Below are 25,221 nucleotides of genomic sequence, written 5' to 3'. Positions count from 1 at the left end.
TTGTCCAAAAACTTCCCAGGGAGTATCTGTTTCATTAATGATCACCTACCAAACACAAGAGTCGTGGTTTCTGCTTGAGACCAGTCTTGATCTGTTTGGCATTGACTCGCCGTCATACAAAAATCTGTGGCCTCTCGAACCCTGAGAACTAGAGTCTAGTACAATGCTAACCGTGGTCCGTGGCAATTCAAAGTACATTTAAGTTCTCCGTCAGTGCAAATGTATTTATGACTATTTATGTTGCATCCAAACTGGTGCAAACGTCCTGCAGACTTTAACCCACATCTAAATGTGTTTACATGTTTAGGCTTTCCGTTTGCCATCACACCTTCCTCCGTGGAGCATACAAAAACAGACACATCAACAGTATGCAAAGACTCTCTTCACTGTTAAAGATCCAGAGGTATACAGGCACCGGGTTAGATGCGATTTACTTAGAGAACACGATGAATGCAGGGATTCAGCTTCATGCTTTTTTACCTGTTGTCTGCAGACAATCCAAATATCTAAACTATACTGTGTTGCTGTACCTCCAAGCTCAATCTTTTCAATTGCTTTGAAAATGTAATTCAGTTGCCTTTACTGGGCTCTTGTGTTTTTTACAGTAACTGAACACATTTACATGTTATTGTCCTTATGTTTGCATTCAACGTGAATAACTTTAATCAAATCCTTTTTTTTGTTGTTGATGGATCAACCAGTATCGAAGGTAATGTTTACCCCTACAACCTTCATTTGACTGCCAATGGATTTTCTGTAAAAGGGTGTGCGACAGGATGACTAGGTGGATAGAGATTCAGAGACAGGAACTGCAGGTTTTAAGTGCCAGGACACATGCTTATTAAACAAAAATAAAACAAAAAACACAAAACAAATAGGCACAGGGCCAAACAAAAGGGTTCTACAAAAATACAAATAAAACATAGTGTCAGGCTGAGCAACACCTTCACTGACTTATGAAACCAAAGAAGACACGCAACACCCACCAAACATACCTTCCATGTGGTCACCCCTTTCCCAGACAGTTCCTGCCTCTCTTAAATACCATGTGGCCAGGGTTGACTGCCAATTAATAATTCAATCAACACCTGGCCACATTCTGCACATGTATTTGGCAGGGATAGGAATTAACCCTATCCCTGCCACCCACCACCACAAACACACCCAAAACAACCAGGGCTGGAATCTTAACTTTCAGCCCTGCCATATCTAACACACCCTTTTTCAAATGATATTTACACATAATATTTACAAATTATACATTTATCTACATGTGCAGGGCTTCTACCCTGCCACGGGGTGTTTGAGCCAGGAGGGTTTAGTTTATTTGTGCTGGGCATGGTTCCTGAAAAGCATGGCTCCTTTTTAACAGTGATTCTGTTCATTTATTAGAAGACAAGGTGGGTATTTAACTGTTTCAGCAATGTAGACCTCTGAAGAATTCTAAGACAAATAACCAGTGGAATCTAGGAAACAATTTCCTAACTCAACACAGCAGACCAGTTAACCAATCCCACCACGGGTATATCATGCTTATATAACTTCCCCAATTTAGACACTGAAGCTGTTTAATTAGTTATATAGTGGGGTTGTCTTTTTGCAAAACTCCTTTGTGCTGGAACAGTGCGCTCCATTCAAGCTTTAGCTGGGCTGCAGAATCGCCAGGGGATCTGCTTGAGGACAAGAGAAAACTACTGATGGATCTTATTTTTTCCCTTTTCGTTTCTAGTGAAATGAATCCTATTGTCTATGCTATAACTCACTGCATACCCCCTCCCCTGTCCCTGCTTGAATAGCCTCATCTGTTGGAGCAGTTTGAGCCAGCCCGTCACCACCCTCCACACACAGAGCCACTGCTTATGACAAGAGTCCCCTGGCTCCACATGACGTCACAAGCTTCCCTAGCAGGTCTGCGCGCAGCCAGAGAGCAGAGGTTAGCGGTGCAGCCAGGAGGGAGGCAGGAATAAGAGCAGCAGAGAAGCACCTGCTGCAGGAGGAGAGTCCCCTTACACTCCGAGACTGAACCGGGCGAGTACAGACACGGAGCACAGCGCACATGGATAGAAGACACTCTTCAGAGAGACCTGCCGAGAAGCTCTTCTGAAAGACCGAAAAGGAAGACGAAGGAGAAAGAAGGGCAAAATACCGGATCTGTATTTTTGTACAGTAAAGGATTTGTGCATGTCAAGGTAACTCCATCTAGTTGTTTCCTCGTGGAAGTTGATACTAGCTGCAGCGCTTGCTTGTTAATATACTGACAGTGACAGTGTCAGAGAGAATGCACGTCTCTAGGTAGATGCGTCTGTGACGAAGCATTTATTGATAGTGGACTGGATTGTTTGTAGATAGTACATGTTTTGAGTAACATGGGTTTGTTTATGTGTACAGTATCTGTAGGAGGCTGTGTGAATGGGGTGTATATCCAGACAAAAACTCTATCAACTGTGTCAAACATGTTCCAAGGTAATGCCACTGAAAAAATGCTGTTGTATGCGACAGGGTAGCAGGGTTTGCGTTGAAGAGGTATGATAGATGCTTTTAAACCAAACGTTACTCTTGGTGTAGAGTGAAAAAAGTTAAACGTACTGGATCCACCATACCACCAAAAAGCTATTGTAAGTAATTTATAGGGAGTTCATCTTTCAAGTAAGGGACTAACAAGTGACGAGTAAATGAACGCATCTGCATATATAGGAGCCCCTCAATTGAGTACATTTGTAGAAAACGGGGATACGTTTTAATAAGGTCTGAATATTGTAGGTCCTTAGAAAACAACAGCAAAATAGCAAAGCAACTGTATTTTTTGTTAAGCGTATTTTAAAAACTATATATATATATATATTTCTGATTAAACTAAAGAAAATAGTAGGAGACAAGTGAAAATGTAAATTTCTGTGCATGCTGAGCTTCACAGGTTATAGCATAGTGTTTGTAAAAATTATCTTACGTTAAACAGTGCTTTGAAAAACAAGAACAAACTAATGAACCCTTTAGAAAAGATATCTTGAAATGCAAACTTGATGGGTCAAAATGGACATTAAAAAGCAATCGTTAGCGACGGTCCTTAGCGTTTTGTGAATGTCGCAGTATTGCTGCCTAACGCTGAAAATATCCGCGCTCTGTTTTATTATTATTATTATTATTATTATTTATTTCTTAGCAGACGCCCTTATCCAGGGCAATAACTTTTGTTCAAGTTATTCTTTCAATGGTATAGCAAAAATGGTATCACCTTTTTCCCCGTTGTTTACTTTTTTACTGGGCTGCAGTGGACAGAATTAGGGAATCAGTCAGTGTGTCCGCAGCTGAAACCGCATTTAGGGAACGTAAGCAAACTGGAAAGTCAACAAGATATCTGGTACAGGTCTAGTTTTGAATGAATTAAAATGGGAAGGTTTGACCTTGCGGGAGGTTGCAGTCCACAGTTACATATGCAGTGTGCTTCAGCCACGGTTAATATCTAACTCTAATGCTGGAGATCAGCTAACAGGTCATTTGCCATAGATTTTTCATACTCCTGTGCTCCTGAATGTACGAATGAAAAGAAGAGCCTGGGGGAAAGCAGGCACACTGGCTTGCTTGTACAGGTTTTATTCACTCAAGGGCATTAATACCCTGAATCAATGAAAACGAGCTAGACCTGTGACTGCCAGGGTGTTCTCACTTTACAAGAAAAACAAACAGCTTCGCACATGCACCCGTTCCCAAAGACATTCTTTGGCCTTTGTATTTCAAAAACGAGGTCAAGATGTTCTATTAAAACGGGCTTTGAATTGAACGTTTGGTCCCATAAATGGCATCGCGGGTTAGTTACCCTGTTGCTTTGTGCTGCTGTTGTGGAAAACGACATTCACTGCAGAGCGTTGGAATTTGCAATGAGAGATGCTTATACTCACTCTACAAGGCGCACATGAATTTTCACCAGTCTTCCTCAAACTAATTTCATCAGCTTCTAGCATCCTAGCCATTTAGGATTGCAGCTGGGTATGATCCAGTCCAAGTTTGTTTATTTATTTATTGCATATTATAATTTACAATACCTGCTCATGACACCCTTCTGAATAGGCGTGCTTCGGCACAAAGCAAGTTTGCCTAACATACCAAGGCATGTATTGAAGAGTTAGAAGCTTTCAGAGAAACAAACAAACTTTTAAGGAATTGCAAAAGCAGTATGTGTGTGCGGATCAGATTACATTAAGAGTGAATAATAGAGCGGAAATTAAACAAAGCTGGGGTCTGGACTCTGAACTCACAATCCGCTTGCTATCTGATTACCAGCGGTAGTTTTTGCTCTGGTTTGGGCTTCGCAACAGACACTCAGAAATCCCAAAAGAGTGGTTATTATCAAAATTGGGTAAGATGTTTTAACGTCCTTTAACATACAAGCATCTGTTTTGCTTTTGGAGTTTAAATTCAAATGATGTTCTTGTAGATTTGAACACAGTTTTCTTGCTTTTCCAGTTTTTCTTTTAGTTACTGAGATTTATTCAAGTTACCCCCTTGTTCAAACAGCTCTTACTGGAGAAAGGAGACTGCTGCTCAATGCAGTGGAAGCCACATAAGTGCCTCAGTGCCTCGGTCATCCTGCTCTCTGGTTACCTGCAGCCAGTCCGACTCATTTACCTTCTTGTGTATCAGTTTCTACAGGAATGTATAATTCATTGAATAGCCAGACCAGCAAACCACTTCTGTATTACACTGAAACAAAGAGGCGTCCCAGGACTGCAGTGCAACACTCTGCACAGTGACTATGTGGACTGTATTTCACTGCACCCTCAGCAAGTGTTGATTGAACTACGAAGAAAAGAGCTTCTTCACAATACTGGGCATAGTTTTTAAGTCCAGATGTACATATATCACTTTTTTTAATGCAGGTAGAAGTGTAAAAGGTTACAAGTCATCTTCATTCATGCTTACTGCTGTACTCAATTCTGACATTCTTAAAACTCAATGAAAGTGTGTCTGGCTTCTCACTGTGTGTTTGCATGGACCCTATTGCATAAGTCAGACATATATGAGCCCAGTTTGAAGATGTGAGATGAAACAGCATTTGTGCGTTCTGCACCAGCACTGAAGTGGTTAACGATTAGTTCATACAGATTTAACATTTCTTTCTTTAAGCTGTGTTCTTCTGAATAGATGGCCGGATTGTCCAGCAATGAAAGCTTCCTCTCTCTGAAATCTTTTCATAGATGGAACTGTACAAGTGACTATTTGTGTATATCAATAATAAACGTGGAGCCAGATTCGGACTGCTCTGGTAAATCACGATGTGTCTGGAATCTGGAATGCAGTGTTATAGGCTTGCCAGAGCCACGCACACAGGACTGTTGTGTCCTGTAGAGGATGTGGTTCTTAAACTACCAAGACGATGACTGTATTAAACCCTGCACCTGTGACATTTCATCTATATCACACAACATCAATTCATGTGCACAACACTCCTGTACTAGGATAGTGTACAATAAAACAACAGGTTCAATTTACAGAACATAAGCACACTGGGTTTGAGCAGCAAACTCATTTAATTGTTATCCTGGAGGGCTAATTGGTAGGCTCAGGCAAGGGACTCAGCCACACTTTTCGGTCTTTAAGATCCAGTTAATTGAAGCATGCCCCCAATGGAGAGCGACGTTAATCCTTGGAGGGGAAGACTGGAGGTTGCACACAGGAAGTAACATAATGAGTGAGACCCTGTCCTTTGTAGAGTAATTGGCCTCCAGACAAAGTCCTTTCAAGGGCTGTACTTTTAACCCTAGTTTACTGTTTATTAATAAGAAGAATGTAGAATAGCAAGAACATCTAATCTTTGTGTTACCTGATAAATATAGCTTTGGTGGGGAGGCTGTGACAAGAAAGTGGGCTTTGACAAGAGCAGATCCGATGGTGAAAAGAACTACAGCTGTCATCCCTGGGCTTATTATGTAAAGGATTCATTTGCATGAGTGAAGACGGACCGACAGTATATAGGTCCTCACCTTTCTCTTTCTGCCACAGGTACCATGTTGATGAAGCAGGGGAAGCAATGGAAATCAATCTGCAAAGGGCTGATCCTGGGCACCCTGCTAACCAGCTGTATGATCCTTCTCTACTCCTACGTGACACCTGCTGTTCGGTTAAACATGCAAGAGTAAGTGTTTCACTGGCAGTTAACCCATCTCTTAGCATCCTAAGCTCACATTCAGGCAGTGTGTAGCGCACAGTGAAGATCGTACTTCTCTGTTAGAAATCCACTGCTTAGCTCATGCCCTCCAGGTCAGTGAAAGCTAAATCTCCAGGCTACACCTGCCTAAGATTGACATCCTAAGGGGATAATGATGGGTTACATTCTCTGGCTAGCACTCAACCTGCATGCTATAGCTAGTATGTTACATCCTGAACCACTGTTGAGATAAAAATCTATTCTGACAGTGAAAGAGGCTGGCTTGCTGAAATGAAGTTGTAACATAAGGTTCAGAGCAAGGTTTCCCATTGCAATGAAATGCATTTTCTCTTCATCAGGGTTCCAGTCCCTTACTCCTGCGCCTACCGTCCGGCTCGCGCTCGCAGCCTTCCTGCCTCCAGTTCCTCCCAGGGTGGGGCCTGCACGCCGAAGGTAGACGTCATGTTCATGAAGACCCACAAGACGGCTAGCAGCACCATCCTGAACATTCTCTTCCGATTCGGAGAGAAGCATCGGCTCAAGTTTGCGTTCCCTGAGAGCCGAAACGACTTCTTCTACCCCTCGCTCTTCCAGCGCACCCAGGTCAAAGACTACCGGCCAGGGATGTGCTACAACATCATCTGTAATCACATGCGATTCAATGAGCCAGAGATCCACAAGCTTCTGCCGTCCGACACCGTCTACTTCTCAATCCTCCGACACCCGGCCGACCTCTTCGAGTCTTCCTTCCACTACTTTGGAAGCGTGGTCCCCTTGACCTGGAAGATCTCAGCCGAGGATAAGATCACGGAGTTCCTGCGTGACCCGTGGCATTACTATGACCCCGAGGGCTTCAACTCCTTCTACCTCAAGAACCTGCTCTTCTTTGATTTCGGGTATGACAACAACCTCAATCCGGATGACCCTCGGGTGGAGGAGAGCATCCAGGCGATGGAGAAGCGCTTCCCCCTGATCATGCTGCTGGAGCACATCGACGAGTCCCTGATCCTGCTCAAGGAGGCCCTCTGCTGGGAGATGGAAGACGTGCTCTACTTCAAGCTCAACGCCCGTAAGGACCCAGTGGTGTCCAGGCTGACTCCTGAGCTACGTAGCCAGGCCACCGACTGGAACATGATCGACTGGAAGCTGTACTGCCATTTCAATGCCACCTTCTGGAGGAAAGTGGAAGCGTACGGGCGGGAGCGCATGGCCCGGGATGTCGAGGAGCTGCAGCGGAGGAACGCTGAGATGGCAGCGGTCTGTATCGAGGGGGGGCAGCCTGTGGAGGCAGGCAGGATCCAGGAGTCGGCCATGCAGCCCTGGCAGCCCATTGGCGAGAAGTCCATCCTGGGTTACAACCTCAAGAAGAACATTGACAAGAAGCACAGAAAACTCTGCCGGAAAATGCTGACCCCAGAGATCCAGTATCTCACAGAGCTGGGGGTCAATCTGTGGATAACCAAACTCTGGGCCCACATAAGGGAGTTACTTAACTGGTAGCGCGGCCCATACGAACATTACCAATCAGAAAAATGCATTTCAATTCCTATCACATTATTTATTTGGATGAACTTCTGCTGTGGAGGCAGTGATAACAGTTTCAGATTATATTGATATAAATGAACTCATCTGCTGCCAGTAGCCTTTGAACCATGTGAGCCATAAGGCACATGCGAGTACAGTCCTCTCCTCTCTAGTCTGAAAGCTACTGGACAGTGGAAGAACAGCTTTAGGAGTGCCGCTAGTTATGTAGAGGAGGATTTTAAGGCAGTTATCTTTGCCCAGTTGTGCTAGCTGGTGCAGAGAGTTGAGCAGGGTTGCCTGCTATTTCAGCTGCATACCGTGTGCCGCTTGGTGACCTAGGTGTAGACCCAGATTGAACAAGGGTGCACGTACAGTAGTGCCTTATGAGAAAGTCAATTAGAAGAATGTGCCCTGAAACTGGGTTATTTAATTTATTTAGATCAACAGTTATATTAACAATTAATTTTTGGCTTTCAAAAAAAAGTTTGGTGGAAATAAGTAATCAAAGTAAATGTGGAGCAATATTTATTTTAATTAGAACATCTTCAACGGTTCACGTCATTTCATGAAAATAAAACCTGGCTTGTTTTTCAGTAAAAAAAAAACTATTTAAACAAGTCTGATTTTTAATTGCTGTTTTTAGCAATTATAGATAGTTTACTGTTGGGAATTTGTAGATTTATGAGCACATAGATACTGGTATTAAGAATATAGGAAGGAGGATAATGTGAGACAAAAGATTTAAAAAAATAAGTTGCATTTAATAAGTGGTTACTGCACTGTTTACTGAGTCTGTTGATATTTTCTACTTTATTCAAAACTGTCTTTAATCATTATTAAGGACATAGACTTTGGAAAGCCAGGCTCTGAAATATGACTGAACTCCACCATTGGAATATACTAATCCCAGTATGTTCTCACTGTATCGTTTCTATGTGAACAGCAGGGGTTTCTCTGGGCACCTCAAGGTTTTACAAATATTGTTGTTGTTTCATTTTTATATATATATATATATATATATATATATATATATATATATATATATATATATATATATATATATATATATATATATATATATAGTAAATGTTACTGTACTTGTCAGCAGTGTTATAAGTTACTAAGTATAACTCATTCTAATGCTGTCAGATTATTTTCTTCAGCATGCAGGCTAAACAGCTCCAAATACAAAATGTACAGTACCAGCACTTACCACACAACCTCAGAACAAGTGAGCCTCAGCTTAATGCCTATTTTCTGTAATAACATTTGCTCTATAAAACCTAAAAATGTAGCATCTAAGAAACTTATAATTTTTGCTGTAAAGAACAATTTTGCTTATTTTCTGATTTGCTATGGATATTTTGTTTTTTATTCAATTAGAACAATTGTCGACAAGTGGATAGCTAAAAATGTCAGGTTTGATGGGAGTAGCATCTCTCAGTCCACTGTATAGCTTTACAGACATGCATCTCATCTCAAGAGGGGTCCGCCTGTTCCTTCCAGGTGGATCCGAGGCTCGTGGGGTCCAGAGACTCACCCCAAGGTCACATTGTAACACAGGTGATTTGAATCCAGGTTCTCCTGTACCTGGCTCCCAGTCCACACACCATACCAGTTGGTTACACTATATCTCTTGACTTTTCTGTCACTTTTCTTTATTTCAGAAATCAATGCTATGTCCAGTATTATGAAAGCTGTTCATTTTCTGGTTTTCATGTTCAATAAATGACTGAAGAATCCAAGTTGTCCCTGATTTTCACTTCCACAAAAATAAAGAGAACAGGGGATGATAAAAATAATTACTTACTTAACATTATTTAGTTATGCCAATTGCCCGATATTAAGATGATAAAAAAGGCAGACTAGAGTAATATTTCTTTATCAGCTTTTAAAAAAATGTAGAAATGTGTAATAAATGATTACTATGGCAATATAGACTTCTATTATATCTGACTGATTCTTAAACTGGAATTAAAGCATGGAAGCAGAAATCCAGGATAGAGGTGCTCAGTGAAAGTGGATTCGAACCTGTGCAGGAGGGTCATTGTGTCAGTGTCAGAGACGCTATAAAACGACACACTGCCAGCAGGACAGTCCAGGTACACTCCAATCTTATTGGAACCGGAGGCAGTGAATGCAGTTTTTTTGTTATTGTGCCAGGCTGAGTAACTGGAACCAAAGCACAGCAAACTCCAGGACTTGTCATTTCTCCCAAGGGAACAGGAATCCGCACCTCCCTTCCTGTCGATCCCTTTATAAGCGACTCCAATTCCAATACTGTTCCCACTCCATTCGATCTCCCAGTAATAGCAAGTCCCGAACAGACCCTCAGTGCACAGCACTTGGGCAAACCCATCAAATCTCTCTGGGCAATCTGGAGATATCTGAGTTTTTTTCTCCCTCCACATAACCTTTCTGTTCCCTTGAGACAGCCAGAGCTCTCTATGCACAGTTTTGGGGTCCAGTGTGAGCGGGCAGGAATCTGACGTAAAGAAAATGGAAGGTTAGCGCTCCAAGACTTCAAGGAGCTTAAGATACACCTCAAGGATACCTGCAGCTTTTACATATTTATATGTTAATTTGAAAAAAAAAAACATTCTAGTAGTTTAATATACTTAATTAAATATGCTGCTCTTTAAGTTGAGGGCAGCCGTAAAGAAATCCTATTTAGAATGCTTCCAAGAACCTTGACAAAACTCTTTCAATAAAATTAGAAACAACAGCCTTACGTCTTAAAAACTCCCATCTGTTTCTAGGTGCTTGAGCCTGGAGATTATACAACACAAGTTTGCTCACTGAGAGAGAGAGAGAGAGAGAGAGAGAGAGAGAGAGAGAGAGAGGAGATACACATGTGAATTGATGCAAACCCAACTGCAAACAATCTTACTTGTTTTTCTTACTCTCATTAATTACTGTGCAATTATTGTTTTTGCTTTATTTATTATTATTATTGATAAATACAATGGGGGGAGGTTGGGGTTCTCTATATACAGTATTTAAAGTTGCCCAGTTTGAGAAATATACATACATAAAACATTCTAAACATTATAAAATGTTAAGCTTAATTTTCCCCTGGAACTTCCAGTTAACGGGACAGTACTTTCTAAGGAACAGTCTTGTTTAACCAACCTGTCTGAGATATCTTCACTATTTCCTTCTTGCAGATTTTCTCAATAGAGTCTTCAAGGTCAGACACAGCCTTCTGAACGAGCCCAAAGGTGTTTTGTGTATCAAGGGTAACATTTGGTAAATATCCATCCTTGGGATGGGCACACACGGACTGGAAATTCTACAATAGTAAAAGCAGATGAAAGGATGTGCTAGTTCCCTCTTCAATAAATTACTATTTGTTTAAATTATTGTAGTTTGTTTTCGCATGTCTTTTTGAGCAGTTAAAAAACATTGATTTGTTGGTGTTGATAATACTGCTGAAACTCATACCCTTATTAATATTACAGCCTGCTGTGGAATGCTTACCTGTAGGAAATGGATCTGATCCTCTGTCTCTGCAAGCTGTTCCAGATCTTCGTTTCTCTTGCTTAGCTCATTAAGCTCTTGCTCCAGTTGCTTGATGAGTTTCTCAGCCTGACTCACCACAGCCCGCTCACTTTCTTCCATCAATGCTGTAACCTTGTCCTGGAGTTGCTTAATGAAGCGGATTAGCTTAATAAAAAGCTCCTCACATAACTGTGATTCTCTTTGTGCAGAGCTCTGAAAGGGGACATCAAGTGAGAGTTTAGAAAAACACATTTAGGATTTTTATTTTAAGCCCTTTTCATTAATGTTTTACAGTTGCATGCTGATGCACCAGTTCAATATATTGTTTGGTCAGTCTATATAAAATCCTAGCTTGACGTGCCCTAATGGTACTCACTTTGAGTAACTTCACAGCTTGTTTTAGCTCTTTCAGCTCCTTTCGTCTCACCCACATCCTCTGTTGTATTTCTGTCTGTGTCTCCCCCAGCTGGATCTGTGAAGCAGAGCAACACAATAAGATTCACAATGTTTCAATGACCAGCTTCCTGTCACAAGACACTGCAGCGTTTGATTTTTTCATTGCATAAGATCATACCCAAATATCTGCCAATGCCCCATTATTATTGCCATTCATTTAAATATTCTGCTTTCGTCTGGTTACTGGATCAAAAATTGCTGAAGAGAGAAATATTGCTAAAAGAAATTAAACAACAAAGAATACCTGCTTTGCAATGTTTCCTTGTACAATTCTTGCGATCTGTATAACAATAAGACATTGAAATCCTTACCTTTTTCTCAGCCCATGCACTTTCTGCCAAGACAGTATCATGGCTCCGGTGTTCCTGGTCTGTACACAACCAGCAAATGCATGTCTGATCGGTTCTACAGAACAATTTCAGAAGGCTTTCGTGATGTGGGCAAAATCTTTCTCCAGGATTTTGGACAGGGTCAACCAAGCTGTGTCTTTTAAAAGCTTCACCATCCCGGTGAGGCTTCAGGTGTATGTCACAGAAATTGGCCAGGCACACCAAACAGAATTTTTTAGCTTTGAACTTTAGCCGAGTGCAGGAATCACAAGAAACATCTCCAGGACCAGCATAACCAGGACCAGGAACAGGAACCTTAAATGCCTGGGTCGTCTTTACCTTATCCAAAACACCAGCCAGCAAGGTGTTTCTGCGCAGAACAGGCCTTGGTGTAAAGGTTTCTCTGCACTGGGGGCAGCAGCATTCTGTATGGTCAGTCTGACCCCAGTAGCTCTCTAAACACTCTCTACAGAAGCTGTGCCCACACGCAACAGTGACCGGATCATTCAATAGTTCCAGACACACAGGGCAGGTAAACTCCTCTGTGAGCAGATCGCTTGCTGTTGCCATTTTTCTTAGCAAACAGAAATGAAAATGAAACTGCTTCTTGCAGTTGAGGCGGAACTAACAATATCAGATTGCAAAGGGGAGGAGATAGCTAGCTGCACAGAAACCTCACGGTGTCATTACAAAGGTTGATTCAGCAGAGTGGGAATCTCAGATTTGAATGCCCAGCCCCCATATAAACACTTTATTTAAAGTTCAAGTACATCAATATTGAAAACAAATGTTTATAACTCACAAAACTGCCCCAAATAATACACAATGTAAGTCCTACAAGATGTTCAAGGAAACCCACAGACACTTGTGATGTAGAGCACGTTGTTTATTTTATTTTACAATACAGTACACAACAGGGTAACAAGAGATCTTTTTACATAAACCTCACACTTACATAGCTGACAATAATATTTGCTAAACAGCAAACAATGTTTTGTCTGTCAGAGAAGCAACTTATTTATTTTTTAAATGCTGAAAGGAACTCAACTTTTTAAAATCAACACGATTACAGTAAAGCTTACAATAGAAACTTCTTACGATTACTTGACAACACGCTTAACAGCGTAAACAAGTTTCTCTACTCATTACTGCAGATTGTCATCATTTTAAACCCATTTTCAGTCTATGAAAAGCATTGAAGGTCAAAAGCAGATGGGAATACAAAGTTCCTCTTTCCTTTAGAGTACTATCCGTGAAGCGGTTCCCTTTCCTGGAATCTAACCTTAGATATTTAATAAACAATTCCAGTCTGCCCCTAGACCTGCTTACTGTTTTTTCAGTTATAAACAAATGCAAACGGGGCGACTTTAAAGGTATTTTATATATCTCTATATAACAAAGTCAGGCTTTACTGTCAATTGAACTAAGTGATCGCCTGCTCTTACCAGCCTGTAATACAAGCCAATCAAAAGCCACTTGTCCTCAGTTTCACTTTGTTTTGTAATAACACAAGACAAGTCCTGCCCCAACCCTGCTACAGAGCAAGCTGCTTTTGGATGAATCTTGCACGTCCTCTTAATGACTCAAGCGCTACACTAGAGAATGGATTCTCTAATCCTTAAACAAGTCCCCCCTGGAAACAAATGTGGCCCTAGTTGCCAACCTCACCTTTAACCCCAAGCAGATATCTTCCGAGTTCCGTTCGATAATAAGGATCTTGTCCCATCGACAAGTACCAAAGAGACAGGAGGTGTGGGTACCATGCATGTAACAGACATCTAAACAAATGTACAAGATCACGCTCCCTGGAAAAGTGGGCTGTGCATTACATAACACAATCATACAGTAATGACATCATCAGAGACTGCAGGAGTGCCTGGAGAATGGCTGTACAATGGATTTAAACTGAGCTCACTGGAGCGCATCTGAGAAACCTTGCAAGGGTGATGCCAACAGTTTCATGAAACAAACAAAAGTGATAAAAATAACAGTAATACTACTACTAATAATATATGAAAAAATATGACACTTGCCCTTTTGGACCATTTCAGGGTTTTACACCAACATATATTCAGTTTTCTTTATTTTTGGTTTTGAAGCCTTATGTGCAAATAATAACAAAACTATGCAGTTTAAAAAATGAACGGTTTCATGCTTGTGAATCAATCCATACAGCTCATAAATAAATACAAGTGACAACCATCAGTCATGGTGAGAAGGAGTGAATCTGAGTAAAGCACTTCCTTGCTGGAGGAGACTAACCACACAGCAAAGTGCTGCTATATGTCTGAGCCCATTTCGGCACACTGCTTATCGGATATGTGATTGGCTAAGGACTCAATGATGTCCAGAAGCAGCAGCTGGCTGAGGGATCGCAGGTTGGGTAGCTTGGAAACCTTGGGGAGGGAAAAAAAATAAATATATAACTTAATAAAAAAAGAGAAGAATGAAAAGGGTTGTGAAACAAAAAGAGCCACAGAGTTTGTGAAAGAATCTGCTATAGCTGGTACTGTAGACAGTCTTACTGGTCTCACTCTAATTAGTTTAAATTTGTCACAATATTATTAACTATAATTGAGTGTTTGCTGATGGGAGGAAAGATATGTCACAGTGAATCACATGTAAATAATTAAACCTTTGCTCAGGGTTCATTCAGCTTAGCTGCGAATGTAAAACGCTGTATCCTAGTTCCAGAGTTAAGATGTTAATACAGCACTACTTTAAAACACTATGACCACTGGGGACCAGAGATGCCTGTCTCACTGGACTTACTGGGGTAGATGTGTGGTTTCTTAAGCACTGTGAACAGATAAAGAGGTGGAGGGACAGACAGAAAGTCGAGAGCAAATCAAAAGAGAAGCTTATTAAAAACACAATGCAAAGTAATTTTTAAAAATGATTGCCTAATGAAGCTCAATAATGAACTGTATGCTTTAACTTGTTTCATGAGTGAGATGGTACTAGTTTTAACTCCAAACCAGTATGACCTGTAGTTGGCAGTGTAATTATTTTTGTTATTGGATTTAAAAAAAAAATAAATAACAGCACAACTATCACCTGGTTTCATCTTTAAGCAGGGCAAACAGATTAGGAATGTATATGGACATTGTGAGTTCTTTAGACTTCAACAAAAGAGCTCTCTGTGGCACTCGTTGAGATCTTTAAGAATGGGGGGCTAAAGGGGAGAAGACACTCGGAGCTAAAGCAGCCAGGATGGAGAGAAGGGGCAGCAGACACCCAGAGCTCCAGACAGGAGCCAACCCACCTTGATGAACTGATGCACAATGATGTGAAGGCAGTGCTTCTTCATATCCAGAGCCTGCGTCTTATCTGCAGCTTCGAGGATCTAAAAACACATGAACAATAATAATGATGAGCTCCGCTGCCTAGATCTGTTACACCATGTTCACTGTGTGTTGATAGGTTGGGTAGGGGTACAGATCAAATGCGTACAAACAAACAGCTATTATGAAATCTTAAAGAAGACTGTAACTCTACCTGCAGCACATTTTCTACAGTAACATTCATCTCCAAATTCTGCTTGCAGTACGCCTGGAGGCGGTTATTTGAGAAACCATAGTAATACGGAGCGGCAAATAGATACCTGAGATTGAGAGTCAAGGAAAAGAAAAACAAAACAAAACATCTTTAAAAAAAGTGCCCAATGGCCTGGGCAATGAACAACAGCACCAGAACAGATTTCTGTTGAACTAAGCTAAAGGTTTTGCTCAATAAAGGATACAGTGAATCTTCAGGAGGCATGTTGACATCTCCATAATAAATATACCGCAGCATGGACTCAAACGCCTGTTTGCTTGGCACCATCTCACCAATAGAAATGTTCACCTGCCCGTCTTCTGGCATAAAGGAGCGGAACATTGCTTCGAAATAACTGGAAAAACACAAATATATATATATATATATATATATATATATATATATATATATATATATAATTGATGAAATTATGAATGTAAAATTAACCTTGGATAGATCAAACTGTTATGTAACGAGAGTCTTATGTCTTTGAGACTTGGACACATTTCCCACAGCTCCTGTTTCTAATGACATGCAAATCGATCCTCTGTAAAAGATAGAACTCAGTAACCCTGTGTCCCGATCCAGACTGCACCTACCTGGAGCGGGCAGCCAAGATTGCTTTATGGGCAGGCCTGGGGTGGCCATCTAAAAGCAGAGTGATGTCACAGAATTCCAACCCTGCTCCTTCCAGATACGCCTTCATGTCTTGAACCAGTGAAGTTCCTACAAAAAACACAGAGTTGATCACCAAAAACCTCTCCCTTGCAGTCAGCTCATTACATACTGGTGCGAGACAGAACGGAGCTACCTATATCGACAGGCTGGTCGGAATACAGCCTGGGAGGGGGCTGCTGTTTCCTCCGGACGATCTCCACTATCAGTGGGGTAGAGAGATGCTCAAACTCTTTGGTCATTATCACCTGGTTAAAGTGAGACTCCTTTACAACGAAGTTCAAGCAATGTTCCTGAAATGACAAAAATACATAAATATATATAAATAAAAGCAACCTATATATACAAGTCAATATATACACAAATTAGGTCACAAGTAAACCGATGATCTGGCTTTCTTTTTTCGCAGACAGGGTAGAATTGGGTCACTGGAGCAAAGGGCCAATTTCTCTTAGGATTTACGAATATGACATATACTTTGTTTGAACCCTGTGGCTTTATTTACATCAGGTAGGTCTTAAACAGGGATGGAAATAAGACTCCTATTGCATAGCAGTTTCCTCCATTCCAGACTTGTATGAGGTTCATTAGCCACAGTGTATAGGTAACAAGCTCAAGAGGGTCTTATTAAACATTGTAAAACCAGGGATGGATAAACTGCTATGCAATGGGGGACTTATTTCCATCCTTATAACAATATTTATATTATATAATATAAGAATTTTCAGTGTGTCCTTCCACTGTAAAAAACCTGCTGGTCCAAGTGTGAAAAAATCCGAGTTTACCTTGAGCTGGTCCAGCTGTAACTTGTTAGCGTTTTCACACACGATGAGGACGTTCTGAAGGTCCACAGAGGCCTCGATGTACTGCACACACAGCTGCTCCAGACGGGCCAGTTGGAAGCTCAGGGCCAGTTTATACACGTCCATGATCAATAGAACTTCCTGCACGTGACCTAAAAAAAATATCACAGAGCAAGAGGGACACAAGACATTACTGCAAATCACAGAGCAAGAGGGACACAAGACATTACTGCAAATCACAGAGCAAGAGGGACACAAGACTAAACAATGTTCACCATGGACACATTTTGCATGCAATATATGATTCTGATTACAGAACTGCAGAAATACCTTTGCGTGGGTATTTGATTTTGTCGGTGTACAGGAACTGCATGAGGACCCTGAAGGGCTGTGCCTCAGCGTCCCGGATGGTGACCTCCAGCAGGGGCTGAGTGCTGGAGTGCTTCACACTGCCTCCGGACACCTCCTTCTGGACCCCAGCTGCCACCGCCTCCTCCTCCACGCTCTCCTGCTTCACCTTCTGCAGGGGGCAGGGATTTAAAAAAAATATATAAATAAAAAAATGACTTGCTGTGCTCGGCTTTTCTGCTCCAATGTTCTGTGGCTTGACACAGAATTTATATATTGGCCAGTTATAACTTGGGTTGTCTGTAGCATGTGACAAAACACTTGGATGAACGGTTCTTAAGATAAAGCTACATCTAGAAGGTACTCCATCCCACCAGAGACATGCAGTGGATAAGTAACTAGAAAAAAAATAACATTTTGTAAAAAAAGAAAAAAGAAAAAGGTAAATCTAACACTTAATTATGACCACGGCTACAGCATCAATATTTTCTTTGAAGAAGTGTTAGCTGATCATGGTGTTTGGACCTCTGATAGGCATGTCCAGTGTGGAGTGTTTGGTGCTGCACGCTGACCTGACGCAGCCTCTCTCGTGCCTGTGTGATCTTCTTCCTCAGCCAGCGGCTTCGGGCAGTCACGATCGCGATGTGGCCCTTCACTCGCTCCTCCTTCTGCCCTCATGACACAGAGACACTCGTCAGGAGATGCAATGGAAATGAGATGAAGTAAACGCAGGGGATGCAGGGGGGTAAGGTGATAAATGTACCGCACTGAAGCCTTGTTCTGCCTTACCTCGCCTAGAATAAACTCCAGATCACAGAACTGTCTGTTCTCCCATAGCTTGCCATAGTCTTCGTGCAAGGTGCATTTCGGGTAACAGGAAAACTAAAACAGATAACAAAAGGAACATACAAAAAAAAAATGTAGATAATGACATTAAATACAGGGCAGGTATGCTGAGATGTGGTACAGTTTGGCATGAGCTCAAGAGTGTCTATCTGCAGATTACACAGGAACTTCAAAGTTATTGAATTCTGCCACTCTGGAGCCGCAGCACTGATTGGCTTAAATATGAGTTGTCTGTTGGTTAATATTTTTCAGCCACAAGGTGTCAGTGTCGAGGAGAAGTTCTATATTTAACCTGATTTAAACAATTCAACTGCTCTTCTGCGAATATGTTACACACTTTGACACATACAAAATAGATTTCTTAATAAAACAAAAAGAACAGTAATGCTGTAATGGATGCCTACAGCTTGAAAAAAAAGCTGTTAATTTGATGACTTTGCAAACCAGGGCTTTAAAAGGTATTTTTTTAAAGTTACCTTTATTTAAATGCATGCTACAAAAGCGTTTATGGCAGGCAGTACATATATTTATAAAACACGTGTGTGTGGGTGTTCTACACCGTTCAGTATGTGCTATATCTTTTATAGTATTGAGCTGCTAACCTGGAATCTGTACATCTCTCCACTCCGCACATTATTGTCTACTGTTCCTCCGAAAATATACATGGCATCAGAGATCACTGCTGCAGCATGGAAGAGCCTCCCACTGGGCATCTAGGAAAAACACAACCAGGTTAACTGGAAATTCATACAACTAATACTGCATTCTGCAAGGATCTTTACACTGAGGAGTGATTTAGTGCGATAGCAGAAGGACAGCCGATTCCATCAATGATGCGCGAGGACTGAACTCGCAACAGCGCACTGTTTTACAGCATGAAAAAAAAAAAGTATACTTTAGCAGAATGCAGAACTGTTTATAACTATGTTACAGATAGCAGCAAGAAATGAATATATCCAGTTACACTTATTTCTTTAATGGGTCAAGAGGTTTAATTCTTTCTTTTAGAAAAAAAAACAAAAACGTTGCAAATCAATATTATTAACAGTAGATCATAATTCTCAATATTGTCTGTTTCATCTGCACTACTGTAGCCCAGCCCCCCCACTGTGCCAAATTAATTACGATCGTTACCCATGAACCTTCTAAAATACATGCTGTTCTTTGGACAAATCATGCTCTCTACAGAGCTGATGCCAAAGCAAATACATCTGTCTTCAGTGTCTGAGCACATCACTAATGAGGGGCAAGAGAAACAATGGGAGAGAGCCCGTGGTGCTTCGATAATGGGTGCTTTTCCTATTACACAGGAAATAAGAGGGATAACGAGACAATCATTGCATGTGACGGCTTCATAAAAAGACTTCCTAAACCAGCAATAAAAGTGAGAAGCACGGGCACAGATGTAAATGGTTCACTACCAACAAGAAAGGAAAAAAAAAAAAACATTTGGAAACTGTTAAACGGTCATCCAGAGATCACAACAGAAATATGTTAATTCTCGTTTCGTGTAATTATTTATTAAAATTATTTTTTTTTACCAGGATGAACCCTTGAGATGAAGTCATCTCGTTTCCAAGGGGGTCCTGGAAGGTGGAAATCAGCAGTTCATAAAACACAAATACAAAACACAATGAAAAAAAGTTATTATCGCATTGAAACAAAAAAAAAAAAGTGCCCGGTTTTAAAAAGATACAAAAAAAATTAAATAAAAAGACTTACATGCTACAAAACAAACTATTAAAAACACACGTGCTAGCTTACAAACGATTATACTGATTGGCGGTTTGGGTTTATTAAGGTTTGATGAAATATAACCGAACACATGATTTTGCCAACAGTAAATATAATTTATCATAAAAACACAGATATATAAAAAAATGTAAAATTAAACACACACAATGTGCCCGGCAGATCACAAATAGTCATGTAGTGCTTTTGCTTAGCGATCATTGACACAAACCCTATGGATCATGAAACTCAGTGTTAAGACGCACTGCGCTCCTGACGGCCCCTTGATCGCTCCCCTCGTACCTCGCTGTCCGGGCTGGGCTGGATGACCTCCCAGGTCTGGGAGTCCACATCGTAGCAGTGCAGCTCGTTGGGCAGGGTGTTATCGGCAGCGCCCCCGAACACGTACAGGTGCCTCTCGAATGCCACCATGGTGTGACCGTAGCGCCGCTGGGGAGGGGGAGGGGAACCGCGCAGCAGGTGCTCGGTGGGAATGCGAGTCCATCTGCACAGAAAAAAACAAAAGCAATCCTTAAAGACAGAGCCCTCTCGGCAGGGTCGAATTAATAACACCCTTTTCACTTCTGGAAAGCGATAGAACAGCATAACTGACTCTATAGGGGAGGGGGGAGGATTGCTACACTACTCCCCTTATAAAAGCAACCTGTCCTGGCTACTTTATTAGGATTAGTCCACAACTTAAATTGTTTCAAAAATAAGGGTCAGATTCACTAAGTTTTTGCTTAAGTTTCAATGTTTGCCCCACTTCTCCCCCCCCCCCCCCCCCCCAAGTGGAAGAAGCAGCAATGTTTTATGTAAATAAACAGCTGGGGGATTCTGAGGGGGAATTAACCCCACAGGAATTAGAACAGACTGTCTATTTTATGAACAGCAAGAAAAAAAAGGGACAAGGTCACTTCCCCTGGTACAGCATATTACTGAGGTCACTTCCTCTGGTACAGCACATTACTGAGGTCACTTCCTCTGGTACAGCACATTGCTGAGGTCACTTCCTCTGGTACAGCACATTGCTGAGGTCACTTCCCCTGGTACAGCACATTACTGAGGTCACTTCCCCTGGTACAGCACATTACTGAGGTCACTTCCCCTGGTACAGCACATTACTGAGGTCACTTCCCCTGGTACAGCACATTACTGAGGTCACTTCCCCTGGTACAGCACATTACTGAGGTCACTTCCCCTGGTACAGCACATTTCTGCTCCACAAGGGACTCAGTATGATGGAACACCACACTTACACTTTTTCCTTGAATTCAAACTGGAAGAGATTGTTGGTAATCTTAGCCCCACTCTGACCAGAGAAAACAAACATCTTGTCCCGGCACACCGCCACAGGAAAGTTACAGCACGACGGAGGGATCTCACCGCTCTGTTCAATCTGAAAAACCACACACAAACTTCATCAGCAGGAGAGCAGGGCTGCTCTGTACAGAACCATTATCGAATATGTTTGCACAACCTCAACAGAACAAAAAAAGAGACACACCTCTTCCCAGCATGCTTGCTCTCTGTCCTGAAGGCTGATGGTCCACATGTCGCTTAACCTGGAAGGAATACAAAGAGGTGTCAGTGCCTAAGCACGGGCCCCAATGGCTGTTCCAGACACCATTAAAGGAATCTGAGCACGCAACCTGATGCATAACCATATTCTCCAGCATGGCAGACTGCTTTACCTTGCATTTCCATCGTATCCAGCAAAAATCCAGAGCTTGTCACTGTACACTGTTGCTCCGTGTGCTGATCTGGCCACAGGTAACCTTATAAAAGAGTGAACATAATATTACTTTACTATTCTCTTTTAAGGTTAAGGTGAACTACAGAAACACTTCTTTTCTTGTGTTTAAAGTGGCTGAAAACAAGAACAACTACACAATACAATCCCAATACCTTCCCTCCACCTTCCACTCTGTCCACTGGCCAGTGGCAAACTTGTACTCAAACAGATCGTTTTTATTTTTCAGGTTGGAGTTTGAATAGATGTCCCCAGTGTAGCCACCTACAAATGACAGATAAAACTGCATCAAATCATGTGTCATAATAGGATTGATCCTTATGCGAACTCAAGATAAAATAATTGTACAACTGCTTTAACAATGGGTATTTTATGTTGGAGCTGTGCAGGCAATGGATTGTGATTTTACTGATGATCTTCAGAGAGTGGAAATGACAATTATTTCTAGATCTACTTTTTTTCTATTGCTTTATTTTGAACAATTGTTTATTTGTTTTCCAGAAAACAAAGTAATACATGAACAAATGGATACAAAGGAATAGTAGGAGCGCTAAAACATACAAAGCAACACAGTAACAGGAATACAAAATTAATGAATAATCCAAAATAATAATAATAATAATCACATATCTATCATAACAAAGTGTGTGTGTGTGTGTGGGGGGGGGGGGGGGGGGGGGGGGGTCTATTGTTTTTAATGGGAACTATTGCAGAACCAGCAGTGCTTCCAGTGGCCAAAAATGTTGAAACTGATTTTTCAGTTTGGGATTTTAAAACACTACACAGTGCCACCCGGTGGGGAAATACTGTAATGTAAAGTACACATTTTTACCCTATGGACTGACAATTGAGTGTCTGGTACAGACACAGCCTCTCTTACCAAAAACAAACATGCTGCTTCCATAGACCACGGCAGAGTGGTGGTATCTAGGTGCAGGGGGGGTCCCTGTAGTAAAAGCCCTGGATAAAATCAAAGAAAAAGACAAAGCCATAAAAAAAACAGCAATTAAAATGTGCATTACAAATCTACACCGATATGTATTACAGGGTTAGAAATAACTCCCACTGAATAGCGGTTTGATCCATTACTGGTTTTACTACGAGTTTAATAAGACAGACATGAGCTTGTTGCCTATACACTGTGGCTAATCAAGTTCGTATTAAAACCTGGAACGGGTGAAACTGCTAAGCAATAGGAGTCTTATTTCCATCCCTGTATTCCATTTAATTAGACACTGCAGATGCAAATCACAGCACACTCAGGACATTCCCAGCATTCCCATGCTACACCCTGGGGTGTTTGTGTGATCTGCATCTACACAGCACGGACACATTGCTTTTCTAGAGGTACAGGACAGCTGTCAAGTCAGAGAGAAACCATTATACTACACCTGCACCATGAGCAGTCCTTCACATCAAATCGTAACAAGTCGTTCAGCATGTTCTTCCTGTGGAGAGGAGGCAAGCATGAGTTACTGGGGTTCATGTATTCCTCTGCTATGACTTAAAAATTCAGGCAGAATCATTCAAAATGACCCACCCATTGTCTCCTCCAAATACATAGATAGCATCCTTGTATGCCACAACTGTGTGCTTACTGCGCCTGCAAAAGGGGAGAGTAAAGGGGTCAGGCACAAATGTGTCATTCGATTGAGAGAGATCACATGTTTATCGTGTTCATACCACAGTGTGAATCTGGAAGGCAGCCTGGATGTTATTTGAAAAATTCTACCAATATTTTCATCTCTAGGCAAAAGCCTTTGAACCAGTGTGCTACTCATTTCCATCTCTGGTTCCTATTGTTTATTTTGCCACTGTAATAATAATAATAATAATAATAATATATGCAGCTGTCCACTCTGCCTTCGTGTCTAAGTGCACAGTTGAGCCACAGGTGTTGATTCATTATGATATCAGTCTATTTTTATTATTAGTTAAATAATGTTCTATCAAGTCAAAAAGTCCTTACTCGTGTATTTCAATTATAGGAATACAGATATACGCAGTACAGGTTACACAGTTCATAGCTGTCCACACCGTGGCAACACACTTGCGCTCATCAATCTCCGGAGTTTTTTTCAGACACCGCACTGTATTGCTCACCTGGCCCCGACAAACTCATCACAGGGTGGAAGTCTCCTCCAGCGATGGACGGTCTCGAAAGGCTCAAAGTTTAGGGTCAGGTACTCAACACTGTCAGAGCAGCTATGGTCAAACTCAACACTCGGGGCCACCTTGGACTTAGAAGACATGGTTCCTGGAAACCATGACATTCAGTATCTGTATATAGAACACAACTCAGCCCTTCCCCTGAAAGTACTATTTATTACTGTTATGTTACAACGGACTGCTCTTGTGTCGCTTCCTAGACTCTTCTCGGGACGGGATGGTTGTCTAAAGCAAAACACAGCTTTCTTCCTCCCCTGAGTGAAAACGGGAGTGTTATTACGCGCCGCGATATCTCAGTTAAACTGCTATAAAATGGAAATTCGTATAAAACAGCAAATACGGACCAGCATCCAAGCACAACACAGCCATTACTGCTCGCTGCCACGCCTCTCCGTAAAGGATGCTGGGTGCTGTAGTTCAATTGCCGCAACGGCTTGTTGAACTTAGAAAATATAGAGACGAGGAAAGAACTGCAACTCCCAGAGACGCTAGCGGCTGTCAACCGCATTGTATATTGGGAGCTACGTGCAGAAGCTCCAAAATAAGTAATGTATGAAAAAAAAACAAAAAACAAAAAAACCTGTGCTACTCAGAACTTATTTAAAACAGCAAATTAGTTAAAAATGGAAATTAAGATAGTCAAGCAGCCTTATAAAACAGGCAAACTTTCCCAAGAATAGTAAGTAGGCTAGTAGTAGCACGCCGATATAAATGCGAGGAAAGGAGTATTTGGCTGTTGGAAGAAATCGAATGTGCGTTTCTTTTTTGTGAGATTTTGAACGAATTTTTATGTACACTATCCTGTACTACTGTAAACGGCATACCATTCACCTTTCAGTACCTGTCAACGCCGACCTTTCAAAATAAACGAGACTGCCGGTAAATAAGGGATTTTTTAAATAGTATTTCTACTTACTGTACTTAAATATCGTTTTTGCAATCTAAGCTTGTATTGCCATGTGTAACACCCGTAAGTCGACTTGGATAAATGCGTCTGCCAAATAAACAGATTTTAATAATAGTCGTTGACAGTTCTGCAGCTTTCTCGCACTCCAGTACTACGTCACGTTGATGGCGTTTTGATGAGAAAGAGAAGATTGGTCAACTCGGTTCAGTAAGTGTGGACCGGCTGCTCTGGGGCTGATTGCACCTGGTATCATGGGAAAAAGAAAGAGCAAAAAAAAAAGCCTTTTACATTTGAAATGAGCTTGCTGAAAGATATTAGCCAGTCCAATGGCTTGACAATTAATTTCTGAAGATTATTGCCCACAAATAAGAAGCTTCTTTCATGTCATTCAGCCTATTTAGATAGGTTTTAAGATTGCGTTAAGTGCTCCTACAATTGAAACAGAAATGAATGAGCATTCACCATGAGCCTTATAAAATGAAATCGGCTGAATAGATTTC

General features: G+C 41.4%; 3 protein-coding genes across 4 annotated transcripts; 1 reads left to right on the top strand and 2 right to left on the bottom strand.

The window, feature by feature from the left end:
* Nucleotides 1-1,679: 1,679 nt before the first annotated feature.
* Nucleotides 1,680-9,411, top strand: LOC117427080 (galactosylceramide sulfotransferase-like). The gene is made up of 3 exons (XM_034045430.3): nt 1,680-2,189; nt 5,998-6,130; nt 6,502-9,411. The coding sequence occupies exons 2-3, from the start codon at nt 6,003-6,005 to the stop codon at nt 7,640-7,642; spliced, it is 1,269 nt and encodes a 422-aa protein (XP_033901321.2). The 5' UTR covers nt 1,680-2,189; nt 5,998-6,002; the 3' UTR covers nt 7,643-9,411.
* LOC117427078 (tripartite motif-containing protein 16-like) lies at nt 8,686-12,524 on the bottom strand. The gene is made up of 6 exons (XM_034045428.3): nt 11,935-12,524; nt 11,544-11,639; nt 11,147-11,380; nt 10,799-10,958; nt 10,399-10,464; nt 8,686-10,151 (listed from the first exon to the last, which is right to left on the bottom strand). The coding sequence occupies exons 1-6, from the start codon at nt 12,520-12,522 to the stop codon at nt 9,613-9,615; spliced, it is 1,683 nt and encodes a 560-aa protein (XP_033901319.2). The 5' UTR covers nt 12,523-12,524; the 3' UTR covers nt 8,686-9,612.
* Nucleotides 12,525-12,823: 299 nt separating this feature from the next.
* LOC117426201 (leucine-zipper-like transcriptional regulator 1) lies at nt 12,824-24,251 on the bottom strand. Of its 2 annotated transcripts, XM_034043576.3 has the most exons (21): nt 23,749-24,251; nt 23,186-23,248; nt 23,037-23,093; nt 22,526-22,605; nt 21,801-21,909; nt 21,587-21,670; nt 21,400-21,457; nt 21,152-21,291; nt 20,196-20,397; nt 19,703-19,747; nt 18,764-18,874; nt 18,105-18,197; nt 17,888-17,983; nt 17,298-17,487; nt 16,950-17,119; nt 16,301-16,457; nt 16,089-16,215; nt 15,695-15,844; nt 15,451-15,556; nt 15,218-15,298; nt 12,824-14,348 (listed from the first exon to the last, which is right to left on the bottom strand). In XM_034043576.3, the coding sequence occupies exons 1-21, from the start codon at nt 23,916-23,918 to the stop codon at nt 14,232-14,234; spliced, it is 2,406 nt and encodes an 801-aa protein (XP_033899467.3). In that variant the 5' UTR covers nt 23,919-24,251; the 3' UTR covers nt 12,824-14,231. The 2 variants fall into 2 exon arrangements, with proteins under 2 accessions (XP_033899467.3, XP_033899468.3); XM_034043577.3 differs by lacking the exon at nt 19,703-19,747.
* Between the last annotated feature and the right edge of the window lie 970 nt (nt 24,252-25,221).

This window comes from Acipenser ruthenus, chromosome 11 (assembly GCF_902713425.1).
Source record: "Acipenser ruthenus chromosome 11, fAciRut3.2 maternal haplotype, whole genome shotgun sequence".
Lineage (NCBI taxonomy): Eukaryota > Metazoa > Chordata > Actinopteri > Acipenseriformes > Acipenseridae > Acipenser > Acipenser ruthenus.
Note: the sequence above shows the minus strand (reverse complement) of the source record. Positions and strands in the feature narration are given on the sequence as shown.